This window comes from Pholcus phalangioides, unplaced genomic scaffold, assembly GCF_987345545.1.
Source record: "Pholcus phalangioides strain wild (caught in Gottingen) unplaced genomic scaffold, Ppha-v1.0 ptg000003l_1, whole genome shotgun sequence".
In the NCBI taxonomy this organism is placed as follows: domain Eukaryota; kingdom Metazoa; phylum Arthropoda; class Arachnida; order Araneae; family Pholcidae; genus Pholcus; species Pholcus phalangioides.
The window spans coordinates 35,150,696-35,168,530 of NW_028301596.1; the positions used below are offsets into that span (position 1 = coordinate 35,150,696).

The following is a 17,835-nucleotide window of genomic DNA, read 5'->3' on the forward strand; positions in this document are numbered from 1 at the left end:
AAATTACCAAATGTTGCTCTTGGTTGTGATAGAACTGGTGTGTCTGATCGATCAGCTGCAATTATTGCGAATGCTGTACTGGAAGATGTTGGGTTATTGACGAAAGAGAAGCCAAATATTACAATAGACGGATGAAAATAAGGCGTGAAGAAAGAAATCACAGAGAGTTCTTTTGCAAGATTCTTTTTTATTTTTGTTCTTTTCCTAGAACAAAATGTGCAAGGAATATATTTTGATGGTCGAAAAGACAAAACCTTAGCTAATGTCAAAGAAGGTGATTCTTTCCATAGAAGAACCATATCTGAAGAACACATAATTATATTGCAGGCACCCGGGTCAATTTATCTTGGTCACACAACTCCAAGAAACAGTAGAGCAAGGGATATAAAGTCATCAATCTTAGGCTTTTTGAAGCAAGATTTTGATACGAAATAATTGATGGCGATCGGATGCGACGGAACTGTTACAAATATACTGGTTATAAAAATGGTGTTATCAGATTAATAAAGAAATAGGTCATCCCTTGCAATGTGGCTTATTTGTCTTTTTCACTTCAATGAGTTACCTCTAAGGCATCTAGGTGGATGTTCCATCAATCCACACGGGCTTCAAGGTGATATCGGACAAAGATTGGAAAATTGTGAAAGATTACCTATTGTGAAATTTAAACCAATCTCTAATAACCTTCCGATAAAGGACAGTGACAACAGTGATTCTGTATCTGTATATTCCATGTTCTGAAAATAAACTTTTCTGCTAAGCACTATTCGAAACTATGTGCATGGGATCAAGTGCAAGTGACTGAACCACGTATCATAAAAAATTAGGAACTGGACCCATAAAAATTATCTGAACCTGCTTTTTCCATCTATTCCGTGTCACACACAAGCAGTTGAACGGTGCGTACGACTCGTAACTGAAGCATCTCTTGGTGTATCAGCAACCGAGAGTCCTGAAGGCTTCATTCAAGCCAGAATAAAAAAAAAGGAGTAGCCTACTATTGCGCATCATTTGAAAAAAAAGCAGACTATTTTGCAAACAAGTGAAATGCAATAACAGTGTGATAACAGAGGAAGCAATAGAGGCATTCTACTGACACCTATATTGTCAAACTATGTTTTTTTGATTTTTATAATTTGGAACATCGTTATAGTTTTATCCCCACCCCCCAAAAAGGGTTTATTACATATATATATATATATATATATATATGTTTACATCGATTTTTATAATGTGCACTTAGAAAAGTCTTTTTGCTCGACCTTTAGGGTCCGTGAGGAACCTCAAGATATTAAAATATTTCCTAGATTTTTTTATAACATCTTAAAACCTTGAAAGGCATCTTTTGGATACTAAGGCAACATCAATTTCCAAAAAAAGTGAAAAAACACCCTTTTTCGTTCCACCCTAATATACACGTCTGAAATGCATTGATAGGAAATCACAGTAACCAAAGTAAATGTCCCGAAAGTGATTGTTGAGGCCCAGAAACCATTGTTGCCCGACAGTTTTTTTGCCCTGCTCTGATGAACTTTTAAAGTACCCTATCATTCAAGTCGGGTCCCATTTGGTATATATGCAAAATTTGGTGACAATCGATCTAAAATTGCAGATTTATATAGAGAGCATACACAGAAAATCTATTTCATATATATAGCATAGCTGCCAAGTCTCCCGAATTTTTCGGGAATCTCCCGAATTTTATCTTCATCGCTCGATCTCCCGAAAAGTTCTTAAATCTCCCGAATTTTTACGAAAATCCCTAATTGTCCCTAAAAATTCCCTACTTGATTAAAAAATCCCCGCTTATGAAAACAATCCCTAAGGAATTTCTTGTGGGGCATGAAGCCTCTTTTTTTTCCCTTTCGAAATGACGTCACACGTCGTAAATGGGGAAATTCCCTTTTTAAGGAAGTTTTACAAACCCTCTGATGGTAACAATAAAATTGTTTGTCTTATCGTGCAGGGAAATGGCTTAGCAGCCAATAGTCCTGGATAATAATTGAAGATTATGGTGATGCACATGTGGTCAAAATTTCTTTTGTTGAAGTTACGTACGTGCGATATAACAAAGCATGAATAATGATAAGCAAAAATATATTTAATCAATTTTAAAGATACTTATTCCGATGAATTTCCTTTCATCAAACGTTCCAGAAGAGGGCTGACTTTTCCTTTTTGTACAAGTTGTGTTACGGACATAAACATCGGTCATGGAAAGACTGCCATCATCAGTCGTGAAGTGAAAAAAAAACATCAAGCAAGTGTCACAAAAAGTCAGTGTTCTTCAAAAATTGACGGTGGTTTCCTTCATCTTCCGATGATTTTGGGGTCATTCGCGGAGAATGTTTGTTCACAGTGTTTCTGATTGAACACAATATTTATTTTTACATCATTGAAGTTTTGACCTCCAATTTCACTTGTTTTTTGCGTAGGAATTTTATTCCCAAGGGTTTGACTTCCATGTGTGTAAAATCCCTATTTTAATTTGACTTCAGTTTTTGAGTAGGGATTTTATTCCCTACGCTTCAACTTTTATGTTTGGAAAATCCCTATTTTATTTGGAAAAATCCCTATTGTATTTATTAGGGAGTGGTTTTAGCATAAAATACGGGTGTGCGCGAAAATCTCCCGAATTTTCATTTTCAAAAGTTGGCAGCTATGATATAGATAATTTTTTTTTACTCCCAGCGGTTTAACAGTATTTACTGCCCAAACCATTAGCAGAGATAATCAAGATTCTACTGTATTAATATTTCACTACAAATGTAAAACTTGAACATTCTGAAATGACTTGACTTAAATCTTAAGATGAATCAAATTATACCACAAGAGGAAAAAAATGTTTAGTTATTTATTAACTGACTATCTCATTTATGTCAATATGATATTCATCAGAACTTGTTTTGCTGGTCAACAGTCCTTTTGCTCTTAAATAACCATTCCATTGCTGAGGGATGTGTTTGAACTTATTAATCCTATTCTTGATCTGATTCGGAGTCTCCTGGTAATAGTTTTTGGGATCACGAGCCATTGCCTAAATAAGAATGAATAAACTCAATTTCTGATAAGCATAATTAAATAAAATACAGCACCAAATTCTAAACCACATAATAAAACAGAAGGAGGAGGGGGGGGGGGGGTAATAAATAAAATATTCAATTATTCGTACTAACCAATTAAGTTCTAGCTCATCCTGAATGTGAGCACTGACATAGATAATTTTTATACACTTTGAGCTTTTCTTTCTGAGATCTTAAGTACAGTTGACACTCATTATAGTCTGTGACGATCTCCGATCCGAGATCGCACAACGATCCTAGATTGTACATCTCCCGAGGAGTGACGTCATCTTCCTCACGTAGATGTACGTTTTTCGGCCACGTCACTGCACTAGTGCGGAGAGAATTTCTTCCTAGTATGCAAATAAGCCTAGATGGCGCTTGGAGCACTTTAACTTGTATAAGAAGGCGTAGCTCCTTCTTACTTGCTGCTTTTTCTTTTGTGATTTGTTTGCGGGTGAGCACTGCTGCTGTGCTAAGAATTTTCCATCCTTTGAAGCGATCTGCCAAATAATGGATTGAACTTTCCCCTTAACTGAGGGTCACCTCCACCAGAAGTTACCTATGTCGACTTGTGAAGGTGATTAACTTTTCAGTTCAGTATTCTTTGTTAGAAAACCTAATAAATTATTTGTTCATTGTCAATGTGTCTTTGCCTGGTCACTTGCAGCGATGCATACAAAAACCCTTAATGCAAAGAAAACGTTGCATTTAAATTGGAGGCACCGGAGGGATGCATCGTTTTGACCAGAGACACAATTTTTTGACATTTGAACAAGTTGTCAGTTATGAGTAATCAAGATTCCCTGTTGGATTATTTCGATGGTTTGCCCAGTTTTGCTAGTGTTCATGACTTGAGTGGTTCTGCTGTAGGAGAGCAAGGTGTTGAGCCGTTTAGAACACGCCCTATTCAGGTTCGTGATCGGTTAGCTGGGAACCCTAAGTTACATTTTTCAGGTGAGGGATCGGTAATAGATTTCTTGAATAGTTGTGAAAGCCTTTTTCGAGTGGCTAATATTCTTGAAAATAGGGTGGACTTTGCCGTAACTACATTAGAAGGTCGTGCGTTGGAATGGTGGAATCGAATTGGGAAACGAGAGTTGAACTCTCGGAGTGAGCTAGATTACTGGAAGAGTTTCCGTGATCTTTTAATAGAAACATTTTCGGAGTTTAGATCAAGAGTACAGTTAGCACAAGCCCTTTTTTCCCGTAAATATGTTTCGGGAGATATCGAAAAATTCGTGTTGCGAACGGTTGAACTCTATTTTCAATTTGATCCTAAAGTTTTGGACTTGGAGATTGTAGAATTGGTTTCGTTGCAATTACCAGAAGAGTACCGTAATTTGTTAAATGTGAAAGGTCCCAAGAAAATTCAAGAACTTTTTCTATTATTGAGAGATTTGAATGCTAAAAGGTCGGTTGGTACAAATGGAGTAGCTCGTAAACCACAAGAGACCGTGAGACAAATTCGTTGTTTTTCCTGCAATGAAATTGGACATTTTAGTAGAAATTGTCCACGTACTCAAATTCGGAGTCTTAGGTCGGAAAACCTTGTGTCGGGTGTGGTGAGCGGGGAAACGCATCCGAAGATGACAAATGCCCCGTAAATGATTTCCTTCGTCCTGTAGTGGTCCTCAATGGTTATGCCTGTAAGGGGATTATCGACACGGCTGCGGATATTTCGATTGTAGATTCCAGGGTGGCAGCGGTGTTGGTATCCAAAGGTGTGACATTGGAACCGTGGCAGGGCTATGAATTTATTTCAGTGCTTGGACAAAAATGTCGACCAAGGGGTTTACTTCCTGTCGAAATTGAGATTAAAGGAATTGTTTTGAGGACCAAAATTGCCGTTTTGCCAGGAGCTACAGAAAACTTGTTAATTGGCAAAGATATTTTGAACTTGTTTGAATTTGTTGTTGATTTTCGGTATTGTGAGTTACGTGGTGGCTTGCTTCAGTATAAAGGAAATGTACAATGGGACAAAATGAAGGCATTTGTTCAGCAGTCTGATTTGGCGGATCCTCAACAACAATTGGTTCAGGACTTGCTGGAAACCTATTCTGATTTGTTTCGTGATTTACCAGGAAAAACGAATGTTGTCGAACATCGTATAGTGACACGTGGACCTCCAGTGTTTAGACCCCCTTTCAAGTTGCCGAAATATAAACAAGACATTTTGGAGAAAGAGGTTCAGGAGATGTTAAGAAATAACATTATTGAGCCTGCGTCTACTGGATGGAGTTCCCCAGCTTTTTTGGTGCCTAAAAAAGGAGGCGAGTGGAGATTCGTTGTAGACTATTCCCGGGTGAATAAGGTGACTGAACCGGATCGATATCCCTTACCCCGGATAGAGGAGATAATTCAACGAATAGGTTCGTCCCAGTACGTAACTACCTTAGATCTTTGTTCTGGGTACTGGCAGGTCGGAGTGGCGTACGGGGACAGAAATAAAACTGCTTTCGTAACGAAAACCGGAATGTACCGATTTCGTGTTATGCCCTTCGGACTAAATAATGCACCAGCGACGTTTCAAAGAATGATGTCGCGTGTTTTGGGCCATCTTGTTGGACATTGTTGTGAATTCTATTTGGATGATGTGGTGATTTATTCCACTACCTTTGAAGCACACCTACAGAATTTAAAAGAAGTGTTTTCCTGTTTGTTAGCAGCTGGTTTGACGTTGAAGGTGGAGAAATGTTCGTTACAGAAAAAAATGTTGGATTATCTCGGGATGAGATTGACTGAACGAGGTTGGGAGGTACAGCCTTCGAAAATACAAGCTGTGCAGGAAATGCCGCCTCCTAGGACAATTAAACAGTTACAACGCTACCTAGGGATGTGTGGGTGGTATAGGCAGTTCGTTCCGCATTTTTCTCAAATTGCTGTCCCATTGTACCAATTACTTAAGAAAAACAGGAAATTTTTGTGGGGAGAAAAACAGGAAAAAGCTATGTTGGAACTGAAAAAATGTTTAACTCATGCTCCTGTTTTGACGACTCGTCAGGCCGAATATCCGTTGAAAATCTATACTGATGCGAGTGGAGATGGGCTAGGTGCAGTCTTGCATCAGGTCGAGCATGTGGGAGAAAAACCTCTTGCGTATGCTAGTAGAACCTTGTCACCTGCTGAGAAAAATTATGGGATTTCTGAGTTGGAAGGCTTAGCCGTGGTTTGGTCATGCCAAAAATTTAAGGAATGGTTTACAGGTGAACCGGTTACGATAGTCACCGATCATTCAGCTTTGGTCTGGGCCAAACATGGACAACAGCTGAAAGGGCGTCTTAGTAGGTGGCAGTTACTTTTGCAAGAGTACCCGTTAATATTTGAGTATAGGAAAGGATCGCAAATGGAAGTTCCTGACGCTTTGTCACGAGAGCCCCTGAGTTCCCAGGAATCGTTCGATGCCGATGAGATTATCTCGGGAAAGTTGTACTCATTAACCCTGCTAACTCCCGAAGAAATAGTGGTGAGACAAAAAAATTCTTATTCAGATGTGTTGAATTATTTTGAGGAAAAGAAACGGGGACTGACTTCTTTGAACCCCTGTATAGAAAAAAGATATGCCTGTGAGAATGGGAAGTTGTATTTACTGGTCAAGGGAGAAAAAAAATTAATCGTACCACCGGAATTACGTGAAAAATTTTTGAAGGAAATGCATGACTCTGCTTTTGCTGGGCATATGGGGGTGGCAAAAACTTTTGCTAGGTGCCGAGCACGTGTGTTTTGGCCGAAAATGCGTCATGATGTCAAACAATACGTGTTGAGCTGCCCCGTCTGCCAAAAATGCAAGTATTCCAACCGTAGAGGCTGGGGAGAAATGCAGCCCACTGTCGTGCACTTTCCCGGCGAGTTGGTCGGTGTAGATACGATGGGACCCTTTCCTGTCTCGAGTAGTGGTAATGTCCACCTTCTTGTGGTTGTAGATTATTACTCGAAATGGGTAGAAATGTACCCTTTGCGAAAAGCTACTGCTTCAGTGATTGCTAAGAAACTGGTGTACGAATATTGTACCCGTTATGGGTTTCCGAAGGTGTTAGTCTCGGATAATGGCAGTTGTTTTGTCTCTTCATTATTGCGAGAAATGTGTAAAACTATGTCGATTAATCAACGTTATACTACTCCATACCATCCTCAAGGGAATTTAACGGAGCGAATAAATAAAAATATCAAGCAAATGATAACATGCTATGTTGAGGACAAACATAAGCATTGGGATAAGAATTTATCCTTTTTTGGGTTGGCGCTTCGTACAGCTGTTTCGGAGACAACCGGTGAGACACCAGCAAAATTGTTCATGGGAAGGGAGTTGGCGATACCCTTCGATTGGGCAATGGAAACACCGATTTGGCAAAAAGCTGAACTGCCGGGGCGGTTGATAGAGAAGGTAAAGCAAAGTGTGAAAAAGGCACAACGCCGACAAAAACTTTACTATGATAAAAGTAGGCATTTGCATGGTTTCCGCAGGGGTGACAGAGTTCTTGCTCGAACACATTATCAATCTTCGGCCGCTGAAGGCATTACTGCGAAATTGATGCCAAAATGGAGGGGGCCCTTTATAGTGCGTCGCAAGGTAACTCCTGTTGTTTATGAGCTTGAGGATCCGGAGAAAGCTGTCATTATTGGAAGAATAAATGCCTGTGATTTAAAAACTTTTCGTGAAAGATTATCGGAAAGTGTTTCCGTACGGGAACCGGTCTCTGAGGAAATTAATCGGAAGCCTGGAGGAGTTGTGTCGGAAGGCACTGAAGTTGTGTTAACGGAATCTGACCCTCCCGATCAAGGTGTACTGGAATCGCCTCAGGCTCAGTTTGACCCTTCCGGTGGAGAACTGTTAGAAAGACCCTTGAAAATGGGTTGGAAAAGAGAAATGGTTCCTCGAAAGGATGGGAACAGGACTGATGTTTACTACTATTCTCCAGGTGGAAAAAAATTTCGTAGTGGCAAAGAAGTCGAACGATACTTAAAGTTCCAAGGTGTAGCTCTTGCTAAGGAAAACTTTAATTTCAATGGTCAAATAACTGTTCCAGGCAGTGATATTCGTGAGGTGTATTCGTGACCTCTGAACAAGTTACACGTATTTAGGAGGGGGGGGGGGAAAATGTGACGATCTCCGATCCGAGATCGCACAACGATCCTAGATTGTACATCTCCCGAGGAGTGACGTCATCTTCCTCACGTAGATGTACGTTTTTCGGCCACGTCACTGCACTAGTGCGGAGAGAATTTCTTCCTAGTATGCAAATAAGCCTAGATGGCGCTTGGAGCACTTTAACTTGTATAAGAAGGCGTAGCTCCTTCTTACTTGCTGCTTTTTCTTTTGTGATTTGTTTGCGGGTGAGCACTGCTGCTGTGCTAAGAATTTTCCATCCTTTGAAGCGATCTGCCAAATAATGGATTGAACTTTCCCCTTAACTGAGGGTCACCTCCACCAGAAGTTACCTATGTCGACTTGTGAAGGTGATTAACTTTTCAGTTCAGTATTCTTTGTTAGAAAACCTAATAAATTATTTGTTCATTGTCAATGTGTCTTTGCCTGGTCACTTGCAGCGATGCATACAAAAACCCTTAATGCAAAGAAAACGTTGCAAGTCCACATTATAACGACAGGCAGGATAAGTCCCAGATGGTTTCATAGAATGACTATTATATATGTCATACTTTCGATATAATGTCCGTTTTGGACGGAACAAGGGGGGTCGTTATGTCGAATGTATTTGTATGTGAACAGAAAGTTCTAAGACAACAGCACATTAAAAGAGAAAAAAGGTATAAAAGGTTTATATATAGTTGAAGCTTGTTATGGCAAAATCCTATATTATGGTCACCATAACAAAGTCCCAAATGTTTTCATATAACAATATCCTATTTTTGCTATAATGGCTAACCTCAACAGAACAATGGTGGTCATTAGAACAAGCATTGACTGTGTAAAGCAATACGGACTGCAAAAACTATTAATTAAATCACTAGTTTTAATTTCATATTTCACTAATGGGATTTTTTTTCCATGGGTCATAAATGAAAAAAATTCAAAGGGCTATATATTCTATTTCGTACATTTAATTTAATCACAGAATGTGGATCATTTTATGAAATAATAAAAAGTTTAAAAATATTCATACTATCATATAAATATCAATAAAATACAGTTGAACAATTATTTTAAGAATTGAATGTGACAAACAGTTCATATTGAATAAAAGGAAACGGTAGCCCAGGTCGATAAGATACCAAAGGATGTTTAGAGGTGTCGCGAGTTCAATACCTGGTTCGTCCTTATACAAGGATGACGTCACTTTCCGCTACCATACGAACCTTCAGACGTCCTTGTCAGAAAACTTTACTGACACAGGGATACAACAGAAACAACGACATGACCACAGAAAAAATTGCTTCTGCAGGGAGTCACCCATCGAGGGGTAAGTGCACCAACCTCTCGATGAGTATAAAAAATAGGCCTGCCATTCGGAATCTGCAATAAATTGTAGGTCCCGGTGTAATTAGCCCTCGTGTGCAGAAAATGACTGTGGTGCGACAAAAATGATCAAATTGAATCAATAATTCGTACCTTAGATTGGACTTTATTACTTCATTCACATTATTTTTAGGAAGGGCCAGGACCACACTTTGAAAGTCTGATAAAAGATATTTTATGGTGTAATCCCAGCCTCAGGAAAAAAAAACATAGAATTGATCAAGTGCAAACATGATAAACTTCTGAAAAAGAGCAACAGATAAGAGAAAAATGAAGGTGTTAATAAAATAAGTTATGCATTAGGGTTTCTGCAGCCATCACATTAATCCTCAACTGGTATGGAGGGGTTCATTTAATACCCCACAAATTACTCATCTTGCCACTTTTTGAGAAAGAGATGCATCTGGTCCATTTCGTTATTATTTTTCAAGCTGGTCGTTTACAGGTATTTGATAAATTTATGACATTCTTCTGCTTTTTCCTTCCTTTATATCATAGTTTCCCAAACTTTTTGTTCCATCGCCCCCCCCCCCCCAACTCAAGCAAACCCATAGGATCCTATGCTATATCCGTAGCTTCTATCGCCCCCCTGGACCATTCCATTGCCCACCGGGGGCGATATTGCCCACTTTGGGAAACACTGCTTTATATCATTGATCAAAGTTTCCATGGGGTACGAATGACGCCAACCTCACCACTTGTGTAAAGCTTTTCTAGTGTGACTGCTGAAGTGTTCAGATCAGACAGGTGTCTCAAATGAGTGGCAGTTGTTACGATAGTGATTTCAAATTATTTTTTAAACATTAGATATATATATCCAAGGTTGAGCATGAGGACAATGCTGTTAAGGAATCATAAGTGAGATCTGTGATATCAGTAATTTTCTTTTTCCAAAATAAAAGCATATATAACAGTACTCACTTTGTAATCTTCTCCATATTTCTCAATCATGTAAACACAGAACCTAACAGCATCTGTAGCAAGGCGAAGGTTCTTCGGTCTCTCTGCATTAGCTTCACTTTCCAATTCTGGAGAATGTATATAATAGCATAAAGTAACAAAAAATAATTCAATACATATGAATAAAATGTAAAAAAACAAAGCCACAACTCTTGTATAAATAGTTAATCTTTGATTAACCATACAGGGTGATAATAAAATAATTTTGCCAATATGCAAGACCCTAGTGACAGCATAAATCGGCAAATGTGAATGAAATTTGAGATACAAGTGTTTCAGAGTAAGCACTCAAGAATGTACAGAAAAATGAAACCCTATCTCTCACAGTTGCGGTCACACAACAACTATAATTTCGATAAATTCAAATGACACCACTCACTTTCATTCATTGCTAAGTGATTGGCACAGTGAAAAACCATCAATGGCATTAGAATGGTAGACCTGTAGTCAGGGTTAGGTTTTTGATATGACAAGTTTCAAAAACTGGTTTAAACTGTCTAAAACCTAATGAATGCTCTTGTATAATGTTTGAACACAATAAGTACAGGGCATCAATAATTAAAAGTAGCCTATTTTAAAGTCGCCTTACAGGCAAAGCAAGTCATCAGAAAATTGTGAAATTTTGTGGAGGATTTCATGAAGTGATGGGAATTTGTTTCAGAAGGGGGGGGGGGGGGGGGAGGAGATTAGTTGCACATGTCGTTTGCACAAGGGCGTTTTATTAAGAAATGACACATTTAGGCAAACAAGATCTCCGCAAATGTTTCTAGGTATTATAACTGCTGCGTGACATCACATAAATTTGCATGTTTACCACAGGTATTCAAAGTGAAATGCCCTCTGGTGGCAGGCAATATGTGCAACTATAATGGATATGTCTTCACACCCCCCCCCCCCCCCCCCGAAACAAATTCCCATCACTTCATGAAGTCCTCCACAAAATTTCACACTTTTCTGATGACTAGTTTTGCCTGTAGGCTACTTTAAAATAAGGGCTTTTGATTATGGATGACCTCCGTGTAACAAGATGAACAACCTTTTCACACATCACGTTTTATTTTTAAACATTAATTTATTACAAAAATTAAAGCAAAATACCAATTAGAATCTAGAACAGATAATATATAATTTTATGGCTCATTTAATCTAAAATACTATCTGTGTTCAATTTGCTAAGCGAAATAGAGCTGTCTATTTAAAATATGTGATAGGGGATCAGAGTTAGGTTTTTTACCTTAGCAACCCAGTATTGAAACATTGAAAAACATATTTTTGATGTTGTAAATTGTTTTTTTAACCTGATATATTAAATAACAAAAGACTTACTTTTATACAGATCAGTATTTTACATTTTGACTTATAATTACTCAGTGTAAAATATCTATTTTGATATTTTAAATTTTCTTATCGGCCCAAAATTTTATTCCATATTAAAAATTCTCACTCAGCATCGGTCAATATACTAATTGAACTCATTTATTTTCACTCACAAATGTTTTAACTTAGATTGTGTAAATCCAGAGTTTTAAAGAGTATTTTCAATCAAAGCAAAGCTGGAATGACTTGACATACTCAAAGCATTGTTTTGCACATTTGGATCCAGCTTCAATTAAAAAACCATTGCATTATAAATACTATTAAATATACTATATCATAGTCAACCTTAGTTATTCTTACTTTTGCACCAAGAATAACTTATAGGAGTTTAAGTATTGTATACAATCAGCACTGCCAAATCAAAGGACATTTTAGTCTTACAATTAAGTGTATTTTGATTACTAGATATATTTTAATGTAATGCACAATAAGAGTATTGTTTTAGGTATCAGTGATTTTTTTAGATAATTTAATAATAACAGAAATCAGCATTACATATATGGTACAGACAGCATATGATTTACATCAATACACATATATAAGCGGTTACATAAATTTTGGGAGATGAAGAATCATCTTGAATTGAAGTATATCAAATCCTTTCCTTGTTCAGCATTTAGTCTGTGCTCTATTCAAATTGTATATTTGACAAGAAAAAATACACGCCAAATAATTTTGTAGAGAGTAGAAAATTATTTTACAATCATATTAAGCATTTAGTCTTTGAATAAAACAGTTATTTTAAACATTACATGCAATTAATGTGTGTATTTCCAATGGGAATATCTATATTGAAGAGCAATATTTGAGGTTTTTGACGGGGGGTTCTAACTGCCACGTGTCAAAAACCTGCCAACCTTGCTTGTAGTACCATAAACTCTGGAGCAGGATGCAGACAAAGAAAGAAGATTCACCAGGGGAACTTTTGGAAGCAGAAATGTGATCTGCATTGGTTGTTTCCACATGTTTCTTTGTCTGCATCTAGCACTAGCATTTACTACGCTACAGGTACGTTCTAATGCTATTTATGGTTTCTTACTGTGCAGATGAGTTTGCAATGTACGGGGTGATTATAAAAAAACCATCCCGACATATGTGCCCCTAACTATCATACCATTTACAGAAACTGAATGAAATTTTGGCATAAGGAATTTTGATGTATGCACTCCAGAATGATATGGAAAACAACAGTGTCACTCTAACAGTTACAGTGAGAAAATTTTCGAAAATATCAAATGGCAACACCAAGTTTTTTGTATTGGAATGTGATCTCCATTGTGAAAAACCCTAAATAGCGTTCGAACGGCAACTGTAGCATGAAAATCACCGGCAGTAGATAGGCTAAAAGTGAGGACAACCAATAAGGACAGAGAAGCAGCATAAAATAAAGCATTTTATTGTTTCACAAATTTTCCACATGGCCTTGTGGGGGACTAATCAGGCTAAGATCTCAGCCTAAGAAACGGTGTGACAAATGAAACAAACATTAATGCACTGGTGCACGGCAAAGTCCTTTTTACTTTTTCCTTGCCTAGCTCCGGGGATTTTCGTGCTACAGGTGCCATTCCAACGCTATTTAGTGTTTTTCAGTATGGAGATCGCATTCCAATACAAAAAACTTGGTGTTGCCATTTGATATTTTCGAAATTTTCTCACTGTAACCGTAACTGTTAGAGTGACACTGTTGTTTTCCATATCATTCTTGAGCGCATACCTCAAAATACCTTATGCCAAAATTTCATTCAGTTTCTGTGAATGGTATGATAGTTAGGGGTCCATATGTCGGGATAGTTTTTTTTATAATCACCCTGTATATAAGTGAGTGTTTCTATTCAAATTTTTTGAAATTCTATTGCTCTAACCATAAAAGAGAGAGATAAGTTTTAATTTCTATGCTCATTCTCAAATGCACACTATGAAACACCAATACTTCAAATTTCATTTGCATACTGATTTTTGTAGCTGCTAGGGGATCGTATGTATGAAAAGTTATTTTACTACCACCTTATGCTTTAAAGGAAAAAATATATAGTCAGTATTTTGTAAGATCAAATAAAAATGACACACACCAATACATCATTCCAGAGAACTGCTGATGTGAGTGCACACAAGGATCAGTCATCTGTAAGTACAGTGATACCTCGGCTAACAAAGATGATTCATTCTGGAATCACATTCATTAGCCCAAAACCTCATTTCTCATACAGGTTTCTATGGAAAATCTTTCAATTCATTCAAACAGCCCAAAATTTTAATAAAACTTTTTTAAAACATCGTGTACGCTATTAAAAAGACAAAAACTGACTGAAAGCTAAAATGAACAGATTCAAAATTGGATATAGAGGTATGAGTGGGTCGTTATTTCTATTATTTACTTGGTAGACTGAAATTAAATGAAAAGTAACTTTTTCCTTCAAATAAAAGTGAATTTTTCCTAAATGATACATATATATTTTTTGTAGCATTGAAAAAAAAAACATGCACACAATAATTTCTTAATATTATAGAAAAAAGGTGTACTGACCTTTAATAACATCAACTTTGATTGTTGTATTTCTCTTCTTCTTCTTCTTTGAATAACAATCAACATCCTGTAAAACATAATAGACATGCTTTAAGAATTCTATCATAAGATCACCTATTGATTTTTACCGTCCCTATCAGGTGAAGGCAATTCTTAGCAGTCAGGCATATTTATTTTTGAAAGAAATGGTTCAAAAACAAATTTTACAGCTTTTTCGAGGCTTAGTGACCATCTGTCTATGTTGGCAAATATGCTCAATTTTTTCTGACCATTTTTAAAAAATGTGTTGCTATCTGTGACTAATTTAATATCACACAAAAAAAAAATTAGCACCAGTCTTATTTTTTGCTATAGTGACATCAAATCTGTCAAGATTATGTGAACAAAGAACACTAAAATTATTATATTCTTACCAGCATGCATATTGAATTATAATATGCTCATTTGATCTTATTGTTATAAAGCATGTCTTGACCCTAAGTGACAGGTCGCTATAGCAACAAGAAAATAGACATTGGCACCTAAATTTTTCTTTATGTAATTGCAAGCTTATGTTATGAAATCAGAAAATTTTGTCACCCAGTGACTTTTAGCAGGAAAGGGGATATCAGTAAAAGTGGGGGGGGGGGAAAAAAACAGTATTTAATACTATTTCTTTTGAGCAAAAAATTATGTTTACCTTCTAAACAATTTGACTAGTGCATAAATATTTTTTTCGATTCTTCGTCAAACCCTGCCGTAAAGATTATCTCGTATTGTCAACATATGCCAATGGATTAAAATATAAACGTACACATGCTATAAATTATAGTTAAAGTATTTGTTTATAAATAGCAGAGACAGATTTATGGCTTTGTCGGGTGATGGATATTAAAATTTAGCCTCCTTTCTCTTGTTTCAAATTAATGTTTTTGTAATTAATGTTAAAACAAGTGTTTCTAATTTATAGCTGAATAGTCGAATGGAAATTACTGACACATGATCATAGCTCAAAATGTCAGCAAATTTCTAAAAAAAGATTTTTTTTCAACTTTTAAAAACATAGTTTTATTGTGCTTAGTAACCAATTACCAAATTCAACATAATTATATATATTCGCAGAATAACATGTAAAACCAGAAATTTAACAGATACAAAACCAATAGGAGAGATAAATGAGAATATCTCAATACCATTTTTGATAGTTGTAAAATTTTATTTGGATCACCAGCAAGACCCATATCCTGCATGTTCTTCCAGTAGGTTTTCTTTGAGTCCCAAGCCTTTTCAATCTGCTCACTGATGAAGACATAAGAAATGAAATAATCTAACATGATAAAAGACAGCAATAAATATATGAAAAAATAAATTGAATGAGAGTTAATGTAGTGCTTTGCATCCCACAGCTAGACACAAAGAAACATACACAAAAACCAATGCAGATTTTCTACACCAACCCATTAGCAAGATCTTTCTTGTCTGGGTCCTGCGCCAGCATTTATGGTGCTGCTGGTACCAACGCTTTTCATGATTTTTCACAGCACCGATCACTCTGCAATGCATAAAAGTGGGTGTTGCAATTTATATCTTTAAAAATTTTGTTTCTATGACTACAACCATGAGAGCTAGGGTTTCGTGTTTCCCCTTTATTTTTGAGTGCATACTGTGAAACATCTATACCTTGAATTTCAATTACATTCGCCCACTTTTGCGGCTGCTAATGGCTTGTATATCAGCAAAGTTATTTCATGACCACCCTGTACTACTTTACTGGAAGCAATTGGAGGGCCCATGTCACATCATCTGTTTTCTTACACTTATCATATTATATACATATAATGCATAGGAATTATCATCTGCGTAGTATAAAATGTCTACCAGACCAAGTCGCCTTACTAACACCTTATAAGTGAGCAAATGAGGTTGGTTGCATTGTTAATTTCTAGGCTAGAAACCAGAGGATAGATGTCCTGTATCTTTTATTTTTGTCATGCCTTCGGTTTTTAGTGTGGTCAAGAAACATCAGGACATTATATTTCTAACGTTTCTTACATATAACGACTTCAATTTGAAATTTTCCTTAAGTGTAAAATACATTGCATAAAATGTGATGGCGACATATTGATTATTATTTGTTGTCATATAAAACATGAGTCCAGGTATTATTTTCTTATGCAGAGAATATTTATTTATACAACCAGAATACTGTTGTTTATTTAAAAGAGTCTGGATACCTAGAGAGACTTGGCAACTTTCGTCAAAAAAAGTTGCCAAAATCTCTGATCTCTGGATTATACAGCATCTGTTCCGAAGCAAGCAACTGTTTTGTTGGGTTGAGTTCACTCGCTCTGGTGGATCAGATGAATATATAGAAAACATAAATGTCATGAGAGAATATATACAAAACAAAAGAGCCGTACAGTGTATAGCAAAAGACTTGCACTGACGGCACGTTCCTTGACATATCTTTTAGAGAAATGTGACAATGGATGTTTTTTCAGTGTACAGTAGATATGCACGCTTGCACTAATCCACCACCCATGCAGCAAAAACATCATGATTCTTGACCACTGAATATAAATAATTGCTAATGAATAAATAACATCCCCCCCCCCCCCCATAGAGGGTGCTGGTTATAATAGGCTCTTGTTTGAACGATTTAAAAAATCGTTGAAGCATTTTTCTTCCTTCCTTGTATAGTATATATATATTATTCAGTTTACATTTCCCACATGCTTCCCATTTGGACACCATATATCTTTCAGGTTATACCTTTAATATTTATTACTTTTTTGCATACCAGACATTATATCTTGATTTTTAATCCCACGTATAAATATTGACGAAACACAGAGACTTTTATCCAACAGTGTCATCAAAGGCGACATAATGGCGTTAGGTTGCTGCATCTTTTGAATTTCTAGAATGATTGGTCGCAGGTGATGCTAGTTCCAATTTTTGTTCCAGCGTGTTTTTTCAAACTTTGAAACAGCAGCCGTTATATTTAGTTTTTTCTTGGATTTCTCCAGCAGACAGGAATCATTCTATTCGTATTTATCACTTTTGTGCTCTGATTACATTTTTTTATACAGAGAATATTTATTTATACAACACATGTTACCATGCTAAATTCAGATGAGAAATCTTTTTCTTGTGAACCTTCTTCAACTTCTGATTCAGCTTGTAATTGAACTTCTTCTTGCGGCGGCGACTAACACCACTGGCTTTGCCCATTGTGAAATGCGTTCAATATAATAAAAAAAAATTAAATTACAATGCAATAGAGAGATGCAAATGTAAACAACTGCAGTTCATTAGCACGTGCGTTGCATATCATTTCATACACTCATCCATGTCAGAAGGAAATGGGAATATAGCAAACGTTGACTCTTTTTTCCTTGTAGCTGATAAATGACGAAATCTCCTTAAACTCCAGACTACGTTCATAAATAGTATGA

At 36.7% G+C, this 17,835-nt stretch overlaps 1 protein-coding gene across 1 annotated transcript; it reads right to left on the reverse strand.

Moving 5' to 3' along the window:
* Nucleotides 1–2,838: 2,838 nt before the first annotated feature.
* LOC149088463 (nucleolar protein 16) lies at nucleotides 2,839–17,736 on the reverse strand. Its single transcript, XM_089247559.1, has 5 exons — nucleotides 17,499–17,736; nucleotides 15,571–15,676; nucleotides 14,399–14,465; nucleotides 10,459–10,565; nucleotides 2,839–3,037 (listed from the first exon to the last, which is right to left on the reverse strand). Exons 1-5 carry the CDS (start codon nucleotides 17,609–17,611, stop codon nucleotides 2,858–2,860), a joined length of 573 nt encoding a protein of 190 aa, XP_089103685.1. The 5' UTR covers nucleotides 17,612–17,736; the 3' UTR covers nucleotides 2,839–2,857.
* Nucleotides 17,737–17,835: the final 99 nt, after the last annotated feature.